We start from the raw sequence: 11,386 nt of genomic DNA on the forward strand, positions 1-11,386 counted from the left end.
TAAAATGTTTGTCATCATGTTTTCTACAAAAAGGTCTCATACTAGGATTCCATAGTAATTAATATGTACTCAATATTTTAGTTGGTATATTTAAAAAACTGATAAACAGACTACCCAAAGTTTAAATAACACAACTTTACTAGTGAATGGCCTCGACTCCTATCACGGAGTCGATACGGCCAATAACGAGATAGCCGCCCCAAGCGGCGAGTAGTGAGAACTAAATCGTGAGTAACAAAGAAGTACTACACGTTGGTATCACTGTTTTATTACCCTCTCCCAAGAGCGTCCGCGAGATACAGGCGGGAGAAGTTCAAATGCGGAGGTTGGTGGCTTTGAAGAAAGCCAGTAGAAGGCGGCATATTTTGACAGAAGGTTTCTTTAATATGGAAAGGATATCTCTAGGAATGTTCAGGAAAGTTTTATCAATAAATGAAATGAGTTTGGCTGACTTAGGAGAAATGACAGGACAGTAAAAAATTACATGGTTGACGGGGGTCCCCGCAAGGACAAGCCTCCGAGTTGACCATATTCTTGCGAAACAGACATTCAGATTATAATAATTAGATATGATGCGATTGATTAAAATGATTTCCTCCCTTTTCCCTTCCCTTTTTTGATGTACCAAGTCTTCTGTGAGGAATCTCTAAAATATTGCTCATATAATAATCCTTTTTGCAAAAATTCCCCATCAAGATAGTCCTGGAACTGTCTAAGTAAAGATAGATTTAGGCTCCACAAGTGTGTCCATATATGAAATCTTGTCCATTCGAATGCCATTTCTAATTCCCAATTTGGCAAGTTCGTCAGCGTTTTCACTTCCTTGGATACCCTTGTGAGAGGAAATCCAGGCAAGGTCAATCCGCATACCCGAGGAGGCGGCCAGATGTAATTGGCTTTTAAGAGTGTGCACCAGATAGTTACCGTTGGTAGTTCTAGGTGACGCGATAGCCTCTAAGAGGACTCACTTTTGGAATCGGTAACAGCTCTAAAACAGTGCTCCTCGCAGATCATTTTCAAAATGACGCACACACACACACACACACACACACACACACATCTTAAATGAATAAAAATTTATACTTAATTCACATTGGACGCAGTAAGCATCAAGCAGCGAAGCAGCCAACCAGCAAGGCGATATTGTTTACGCCACTGTAAATATCGCTTCACTGATTGGTTGCTGCTCCGCTGCTTGACGCTTGCTGCGTTTAGTGTGAATTAGGCATTAAACTCGACAATGAAGCAAGTAAAGCGAGGTCCACCCCATTTCCCAACTCTGAGTATTTTATCTTTATCTTTATTTAACATTCGGTGACCAACAAAGATAAAATGATACTCGGAGTTGATAGAGTTGAATTTTGGAATAAAACCTCCTCCCCAAGGAGAACAATTTTCCATACCAACTAAGATGAAAATTTTTCTTATAATTTTTATACGAATTGGAACATTTTTCAGAAATATTCAGAAATATTTCTTCGGAAAGTTTACATCTTCTCTCAGAATTTTTTATACATGTGAATTCTGAAATATTCTGAGATCTGATTTCTTATTCCATAATTAAAAAAAATATTAAAAATTTTTTTAGATTTTATAATATTTCATCAGAAGTTATACTTACAAAAAAATCTTTGAAATCTCTTATATTTCATAATTAAAATAGGGTGTGCATTAAAAATGTCAATTAAATAAAAGTCGATTAAATAAAAAATTTAATTATTGGACTTTGCTTCACATTGTTGAGTTTAAATTTTCATTTATTTAATGAGGCGTACCATTTAACTTTGTGTGATCTTTTTTGTTTTTTATGAAAACGTAGTTTATCCGAAGGTTTACCAATTGTACTACTATAGGGAATGCAATAAATTGAAATAAAACAAACTATACCCAAACAGAATAAGAAGCGATAACATCAAAATGGCATTAAAATTATTGAAAAGGTATTATAATTGATAATTGAAAAGTGACTTTTAGTAATCACTTGAAACTATTTTGATGTTATTTTGATGTTATAATATAAATTTATATTCTGTTTGAACATATATTTCCAACTTATTGCACTAAGATATATCACTTCAGAATTTTCTTTTGAAAAAGAACAGAGTTAATATGTTTATGCAAAGATAGGCCAAGATCATATTATGATTATGTACTTCCGCAGGAAAAACCAAAAAGTCCCAAGGCACAGGTCAATGCCGTATTCTTCCGTAGGCTCTATCAACTACTTAAAATCGGTATCCCTGGTGTATTATCACCAGAGTTTGGTTTTCTATTCCTGGTGGCGACCGCCCTGGTTGGCAGGACCTTGTGTGACCTGTGGCTTATCAACAAGGCTACTTTGTTAGAAACGTATGTGCAATGTTTCTAATTATTGATGGTAAAAAGTTTCATTTATCTGACGCAGAATTTTGTTATCAGGTCAATCGTCAACATGAATCGTGTATTATTCAGGCGATATTTGCTCCATTTGTTTGGTTTGGTACCAATAGTAAGTCGAGTTTTATCGATACAATCTACTTGAAGATTATATATAGCATGGTAATGTGTGGAAATCTTTTTATTGCCAGAGAGAGAAAGAGACATTTTTTTTAATAGTTAATAATGACTACGTTCTGCAAAAAAAGCAGTTGTTGCAAAGTTCTTTAATATATGATTAGTTTATATTTTCAAATCCAGTGAGGAATTAATAGTAAGACCAGTTGTGTTAAAGAATTTTACAAATGTTGCAAAATTACTTTACTAAACGCCCTTTAATATGTTAATGTTCCGTATATTAATTTATTGTATTAATTTAGATAGCGATCGTGAACAACATACTGAAGTATGCTTTAAGCGAAATGAAGTTAAGGTTGCGTACGAATATCACGCGTAATTTAGTGGATGATTATCTTAAGTAAGTAACTGATACATATTTCTTTGTTAATTGAACTTTGTTCGGTTTTATTTACAAAACAGTCTTACAATAGTCTTACAATTAATGTATTCATTATCGATGCGTTTGTATCTTAGCATAATTTTGCAAAATATTTGACCTATTGTCTCCACTTAAATAATTTATTATAATAATAATTTATAATAATATAATAATTAATTTATTACAATAAATTCTACTTATATCGGAAAGAAAATGAAAATGTTGATAAGAAACTATAATACTTAAAACTTAATTCTTGTTTTCGTAGAGGCTTTACTTATTATAAAATGAGTAATCTGGATAACCGAATCGCGAATCCGGATCAGCTGTTAACTACAGACATCGATAAGTTCTGCGAAAGCTGTACAGATCTTTACAGCAATATTGCGAAGCCTCTATTGGACATTGGTCTTTACGTATACAGATTGACAACTACTATTGGCGGACAGGTACGTGTAACATAAATATTTATTTCATTTATGTCTATTTCTATCAATATAGATTAATTTTAATTTCGATTTAAATTACTCTTCATTTTTTCTCATTCTTAGAAGAATACATTGATAGAGATGGACATTAGTGGTTAGCATTTTATCACTACAAATACAAAGTAACGTTATGTTTTTTCAGACGCCACTTATTATACTCTCGTATTTAGTGATAGCTGGTACCTGTTTGACTCATCTTCGCAAACCTATCGGGACAATGACGGTCAAAGAGCAACGATTAGAAGGAGAATATCGTCATATCAATTCAAGGTTGATCGTTAACTCGGAAGAGATAGCATTTTATGGAGGAAACAACAGGGAAAAATTGACGCTGTTAACTAGCTTTCATAAACTTGTGAGTGAACTTTGTTTCCGCATATTATTTTCTATTATATATTATACTTATGAATAATATTACTTATTTTTGTAATGTTTTTTTTTCGTTATAGGTGACTCATCTTCGTAAATTCTTGGAATTTAAGGCCTTGATGGGCATTGTAGATAATTACGTTGGAAAATGTAAGACACGATTTATATTGTGACAAAAACTTAACAACACGTGTTCCACTTTAATTGCTGCTTTTACTTTCTAATACTAATCGCCATATTTTCTGTCAGATTTTGCCACCATAATCGGCTTCTACGCAGTGAGCATACCTTTCTTCCAGGAGAACCACTCTGTACTCTCCGGCACGCCCGATCATAGATTCAGATTATACTACACATACGGCCGGATGCTGGTGAAATTGGCCGAGGCGATTGGCCGATTGGTGGTGGCCGGCAGGGAATTAACGCGTTTGGCGGGATTCACAGCGCGGGTCACCGAGATCAAAATGGTTCTCGACGATTTAAATGCTGGGAAATACGAGCGAACGATGATCTCGGATTACAAAGACAAAGTGATCGGTTATCCTGGTAAAGGCAAAATTGTACCACGCGACAACATCATACGGTTCGATAATGTTCCTCTGGTGACGCCTAACGGAGACGTGCTCGTTAAGGAGCTGTCCTTTGAAGTGAAATCAGGAATGAATGTACTGATTTGCGGTCCAAATGGTTGCGGCAAGAGCTCTATGTTTAGAATTCTCGGCGAAGTATGTGTTTTATTATCTTACCGTTCTAGTTTATTGCTATTGTTTTATAATGTCTTTGTGAACAAATTTTTTCATAAACCATATCGTAATCTACTTGATTCTTTTTAATATCTTTTTTTTTTCTTGTTATTAAATTAGTTCTGATATGGAGAATGATAAATTAAATATAATAATTAAGTTGTTGTTAAATAGTGCTTTAGCATAGTAACAGATTTATATTTCTTGTTGATTTTAATCAATTCGAATTGTAATGTTTAGCTGTGGCCGGTCTGGTCTGGAACTATTACAAAACCTCCGCGTGGTAAGCTTTTCTACATTCCGCAACGTCCTTACATGACGCTGGGTACATTGAGAGATCAGATCATATATCCTCACACGAAGGAAGAGATGAAGAGACGTGGTAACATTAATGATGAGGACTTGAAGAAGTTCCTAGAGCTAGTACAGTTGACTCATCTATTGGACAGGGAGAGTCTCGTTAACAATGAAAAAGAGGGTTGGGACGCAGTGGCTGATTGGATGGACGTTTTATCGGGTGGCGAGAAGCAACGTATAGCAGTGAGTTCTTTTTCCTTTTCTTACGCCTCAAGACTGATATTTATCATTGATTTATACACCAACGAGATTATAATAAAGACTGTCGGCTAGTGATGCCGATTCTCGGATCGATGCATCAAGAATCAATTTTTTTTACTCTTGATTTAAAATCGATTTTTTCGAAATCGATCCAATTTTTAGAGAATCGTACCGGCGATTCTCAATTTTTACAAATCGTTAATTTTGAAAGGAAGGGCGCACGAAGCGATTGTACGTTAATTAATTATTAATTATTCTCAGATAATAATTTAAATGTAAGGCAATAATTTAAATATGATCACCGCGCTTATAAAGAACTCAATGCAATAATATTTATTAAAAAATTATGAAACAATCCATTTAAGTTCTAAATAATATGGTTAAAAAACGTTGATTGTGATTCAAGTCAAAGACACATAAAACAAACTTAAGACAATAAGACATAGCAGTAAGCAAATCGGTCAATCACAATAGAATTACTTTACGTTCTTTATTGTGATTAGCTAATGCGATTACTGCTACGTCTTACTGCCTTATATTTTTGTAAATGCCATGAGCTTTATACTTAAGTTCACTAAAAATAAATCGATATTAAAAATATATAAATCGATATTAATACGTATATACACAACCAAAGAGTACAATGTAATAATTATAAGGAACCTCGTCTATATAATATAATATTGTTATATGAGTATTTAAGGATCGATTTCGAAAAAAAAATCGATCCTTTTTTTTAAGAATCGGCATCACTACTGTCGGTCCTGGGCAAATTTTCGTGACTAGGGCTCGGAGATAATTGAAGAACGATGACGTTACCGACAATAAAAATTTATGATTATTATTATAATAAATATTTTGATAATATATTATTAAATTCGTGATTTTTTTATTATATAAATGCTGTATAAATAAGTATGCACTTTGCTATATCTTTTATATTGCCGAATAATTTTTTCTCTGTAGTTATGATCTCTATCAAACTCGGATGATAACATTAAAATCACAGTTTTAAATAAAAATTGAGTATTATTAAATTTGAAACATGTGTACATGTTTAAAATCCGAAACTAATAAATTATAAAATTAGTACCGTATTATTAGTTTCTTACTTTTAATTACTTAAATTTTAACAGGCATGCGAATTTCCATAAGCGCCGACCGTTTTTAATGGTATCTCGTCGGTGATTTATATGAAATATCTTAATATCTTGTTTGTACCTTGTACCAATTATCTTATCGATGTTTATTTTTTATCGCTGCATTGGATTGCATTAAAATCTTCCTTTTTTTTTTTTTTCATTTTCACTATCTGTATATTTCAAATATATATTTACTTCATTTTCAGTACAAGTGTACACTAATATAGTTATAAAGAACAAATCTTTTATCATTATTATATTATAATTATTACTGATGAAGTATTATATAATTAATACTGATAAAGTATTTTTTAATTGCTTTTGCTATTTGTAAAGATGGCTCGGCTATTTTATCACAAACCACAATTCGCAATTCTGGATGAGTGCACGAGTGCTGTCAGCGTCGACGTCGAAGATTCCATGTACAGATACTGCAGACAAGAGAACATTACGCTATTCACAGTCTCACATCGTCGCTCCCTTTGGAAGCATCATGAGGTATCGCTGTAAATCTATTTTTTTTTTGCGTTGATCAATAGATGTATTTATGTTTATTGTATTATTAAGTTTTGTGACTTTTATGTTATTTTATCATTGCTTAATTTTCTGTTTATTGCTTCTAGTACTATTTACACATGGATGGCCGCGGAAGCTACGAGTTCAAGCCGATCGAGCAAGACACGATAGAATTCGGATCGTGAATTCTTGCATTTCTTGTACGGAAATGCGTCAGTACGCAAGGGATATCTGATTTAGCTTTCTTTTTCCTTTTAGTCTACGATTATTCAACAATTCCAGCAATTTAATAGGAGACATTTTATCTATTAATCAGCAATTTTTATAAGTATAAAGTATCACGACAAAACCGATTATTAAGTATTAAATCTATATATAATTGCACAAGATGCCTTTATACAGAATGTACATGTACTGTACAGAATGTATATATTATACAAATGTAATAGTGATAAACGCGGCGTTGTCGCGATCATTTTCGGCGCTATCGTAAATTTCTTCGCGTAGATATGTAATCAAATCTGCCATGCACAAAGATATATTTTTTGATTGTTATTTTTCTACAAGATAATATATTTTTGATAATGTATTGTCGTTGCCGAAGACACATCGAGCTTGGAACGTATGTGTTATCATCATATATAAATGACGACACATCGAGCTTGGAACGTATGTGTTATGATCATATATATATGATACTTTTAGATCCTTAAGGTATGGTAGAAGTACGTTAGGTATATTCGTTTTCGAGACGAATTTCGTACTGTTTTGCGCATAACCAGATGCGGCCATTTTAAACATTTGCATCGCGGTAACTTTGAAGTAACACAAAGTGATATTTCGCGAAAATGAGTACGTGTCAAATAAAAACGTGCACAAATAATTTCATAAAAAAAGATGCAGAAATTTGCATTTTTTTCGAAGTATTTGCATTTCTTTCTAAATTATTATAAATTGTAAATTATATGAATTATTATAACTTATAAATTCTTTATAGTATATTGTCTATATATGTAAATTATTATAAATTATATAATATTAAATTTAATTAATTTATATTATTAAAATATTTAATTATTTAAATAAAATTATTATTTTTATTATTGCACAAGATAAAATCAAATTTATTATATTATAAATATATAAAGTAACACTGACAACGCCAACTTCAAATAACCGCGGCAACATGGCAGCTTCTGGATATCACTCTTCTTATGTTCAAAACGTGCAAGAGTACACCTGATATATTTTCACCCATCGACATATAATGGGTGCTTTCCAGTTGTAGTGCATCCGAGGAAACGCTATTAGCCCTACTTCTATCATTCTATCTTCGTTGTTTATTAGACACAAAACAAGGATAGAATGACGCTAATAGCGTCTCTTCGAACGCACCTTTGATGACACAAGTGTTCCATCTTTGTCGCTCTCTGAATGTCAACAAGGATAGAACAACACTTGTGTTAACTTGTGTCATCAAATGGAAAGCACCCAGTATTAGATGGAGCATAAAGTCCTAAACACAATGCGAGGCAACAGCGATAGCGATAGAAATAGCGATAGCGATAGGAACAGAAGAATCCAACCTACGGGAATGCATATGTCAATACATATAGGAACACGGAATAAGGCAATAGCGATAAATTTCCAACGAGTTGAAATTCTATGTCTATCGCCTTATAGCCTACCAATCAGCGTCCAGATTTTTCAATTCTGTTTATGTGTACTATAACTCTGAAGTGGATGGAAGAATATGCTACAGTCTCTATACGAAATCAGATTGACATTTTTTATTTATTTCGCGGCATTGTGCAACGAAAGGCGACAATTATATATCGCTTATTTCTATAGCATTCTTATCTCTCTATTACTATTCTTATCGCTGTTGTCTCGCTGTTGTGTTTAGAGTTTTAGCATCGAAACCATCTAGACAGACCTACGGTCATGTTCTACCTTTTGATAATTTTACCTGTTAGGTAAATCTGGTAATCTTGTTACTTACCCAACAAGTAAAATTTACCAAAAGGTGAAACAACCGGTCTGTAGAAAGAGATAGAATGATGTTTGGTAGAGAGAATCGAGGGAGAGTGGAGCCGAGATTGTTTCTCTTCTCTGATTAGTTCTGCCATTTGTAGTACAACTTCCGCAAATGTGCATGTGTGTATATGTACATCTATATCATACACATAATATTAGTGTATGCGGTGCAATACACTAGAATAGTGTGTGCATACTTTCTATGTATGTTGCATCACGTTCCTACCATCGGCTTGTTCTTTTTGGCTGAACTTTTGCACCAGTTTACCTTTCTTCCTTTTCTTTCTAGGAAGGAAGAGGAAGGAAGAGATAAACTAATACAAAAGTTCAGCCAAAAAGAATAGGCTTCATATCTCCTACTCACATCAATGGTGCACTACAAATGGCGGTTTCCGAGTGAGTTCGGACTCCACTCTCCTTCGATTCTCTCTGATGTTTGGGTAGTAGCGATCAATAGGACAATAGTAGAAAGAGAGTTCCGTGCCTAAATATTGTATTTACCTTTCTCTTTCTAAGCCCGCAAGACGAAAAATCAAAGACATTTTGCCGCATGCTCCGTCCAGTACAATAATATGTCGATATATGGCTTCCACCATGCCTTGAGGTATAAAACCAGAGACAATTGAAAAGCACAGGCAATAGAAACAAAGAATAATAAATTTTAACCTATCAAAAACGTATATTCCAGAATACACAGTTTCTGATAGGTTGAAATTTATTATTTCTTATTCCTATTACCTGTGCTTTTCGATTATGCATTAGACTTTACTGTAAATTATAGACTTGCATAATAGACTTTTCATTGAAGACGTAAGGACAACATTAATAAGAGAGAGAGAGAGAGAGAGAGCAGTAATCAATCTTTTTTTTTAGTTATTCAATTGTGTAATATGTGACTGAATAAGTAACAGATCATTCATGTTCTGTTTTTCATATGTGTCTTCAGCTGTCATGTATGAATGCGACGTAATCTATTTATTATACACAGTGCGACAAATATGTTCCCGGACACGAACCATATCTCAGCAACCAGTGGCAACATCTGTGCGTTCAAACATGCATTTGAAAGGTTTAACATTTCCCTATCATCTGTCAAAGTTTCATTCATTTTGGTTGACATATAACGAAGATATCACAGTTCATGTTAAATAAGATTTTGGTCGAGGTAGAAATTTTAATATGGAACAAAGAGCAGTGATTAAATTTAACGCAAAACTTGGTAAAAGTGCATCAGAAACATTCCGATTGATGCAACAAATTTACGGCAATCAATGTCTAGGTCGTACAGCTGTTTTTGAGTGGCATAAGCGTTTTTTGGAAGGCAGAGAGACCCTTGAAGATGACAAAAAATCAGGACGGCCAATTTTGGTTCGAACACCCGAAATGATCGAAAAAGTACGTAATTTTGTTGCAAACGATCGCAATGCGTCACTAAAAATGATGGAGGAGGCTTTAAATATCAGTAGAGAAACGATTCGAACCATATTACATGAAGATTTGGGTAAAACGAAGGTTTGTGCGAAGTTTGTTCCACACACATTAAGAAGCGATCAAAAATCAATGAGAATCAATCATTCCAGAGACATTTCTACCTCGACCAAAATCTTGTTTAACATGAACTGTGATATCTTCGTTATATGTCAACCAAAATGAATGAAACTTTGACAGATGATAGGGAAATGTTAAACCTTTCAAATGCATGTTTGAACGCACAGATGTTGCCACTGGTTGCTGAGATGTGGTTCGCGTCCGGTAACATATTTGTCGCACTGTGTATAAGTCTATGCTGTAAATATATGCAATTTTGTAGTGCTTAGAGTTTTCCAGTGTAAATTTAATTAAATATCAGTGATGAAATGATTAGCAAATACTTGCCAAACTAAACAATGTAAATGATAAGGAATTAAAACCGCGAGATTTTATTAACAGTTGTATCATATCGGAGAAAGTGTATATGTGTACATGACAGAATTTACTGTAAAGTATGTTTTGTAAGAATATAACTGATATCGTTATGTGTAGATCACATATGTTACACTTGGATAGATACGTGAATTGAGCCGGAAAATTATAACGATATTGCTGGACAATAGGAAGATTCTATACATATAATGAGGAAAGAGCAAATTAAAATTGGTAAAGAATACATACACAATAATATGGTGTAAAAATTCAAGGTGAAACATTTCTGTGGATGCGCAGTAGAGTGAATTTGGACCTGAGGTATATGTATTCTTTGGCTGAAGTAGTGTACACTTTTGGAACTTAAAGTAAGATAAGTATATTTGATATTAAAACAAAAGCGAGAAAAAGTCTTAGTGTAGTCTAGTGCAGGAATCAAAATAGACCTCTTATTGGTTGTTTCTAATACATTATACCATGCAAAATAATACTTCGACGAACTGTAATTGTGATTCTTTCTCTTCCACATATTGTATCGTTTTTAATTGTAGATTATTTTTTCTATTTAAAATTATAACAGATGACATTAATCAGTAATCACTTCCGTTGATACTTATATATACACATCTAAATAGAGCTTAAATATTTTAATCTATTCTCTCTGTAACAACTTTACCGTATATTCCGAAAAACATTTTCTCTATTACAATGAATAGT

General features: G+C 33.3%; 2 protein-coding genes across 2 annotated transcripts in view; both read left to right on the plus strand.

Annotated features, from left to right (window-relative positions):
* LOC108749062 (ATP-binding cassette sub-family D member 3) overlaps positions 1 to 7,600 on the plus strand; it is a 10,634-nt gene extending 3,034 nt beyond the window's left edge. Inside the window, 10 exon segments of the mRNA XM_018487561.1 lie at positions 2,162 to 2,349; positions 2,419 to 2,488; positions 2,796 to 2,893; positions 3,183 to 3,363; positions 3,545 to 3,757; positions 3,852 to 3,921; positions 4,021 to 4,496; positions 4,755 to 5,054; positions 6,551 to 6,712; positions 6,838 to 7,600. Coding sequence (XP_018343063.1) covers positions 2,162 to 2,349; positions 2,419 to 2,488; positions 2,796 to 2,893; positions 3,183 to 3,363; positions 3,545 to 3,757; positions 3,852 to 3,921; positions 4,021 to 4,496; positions 4,755 to 5,054; positions 6,551 to 6,712; positions 6,838 to 6,915 — 1,836 coding nt within the window. The 3' untranslated portion in view covers positions 6,916 to 7,600.
* Positions 7,601 to 7,882: 282 nt separating this feature from the next.
* Positions 7,883 to 10,929, plus strand: LOC108749071 (putative uncharacterized protein FLJ37770). The gene is made up of 2 exons (XM_018487576.1): positions 7,883 to 10,279; positions 10,348 to 10,929. The coding sequence occupies exons 1-2, from the start codon at positions 9,947 to 9,949 to the stop codon at positions 10,378 to 10,380; spliced, it is 366 nt and encodes a 121-aa protein (XP_018343078.1). The 5' UTR covers positions 7,883 to 9,946; the 3' UTR covers positions 10,381 to 10,929.
* Positions 10,930 to 11,386: the final 457 nt, after the last annotated feature.

This window comes from Trachymyrmex septentrionalis, unplaced genomic scaffold (genome assembly GCF_001594115.1).
Source record: "Trachymyrmex septentrionalis isolate Tsep2-gDNA-1 unplaced genomic scaffold, Tsep1.0 scaffold259, whole genome shotgun sequence".
Lineage (NCBI taxonomy): Eukaryota > Metazoa > Arthropoda > Insecta > Hymenoptera > Formicidae > Trachymyrmex > Trachymyrmex septentrionalis.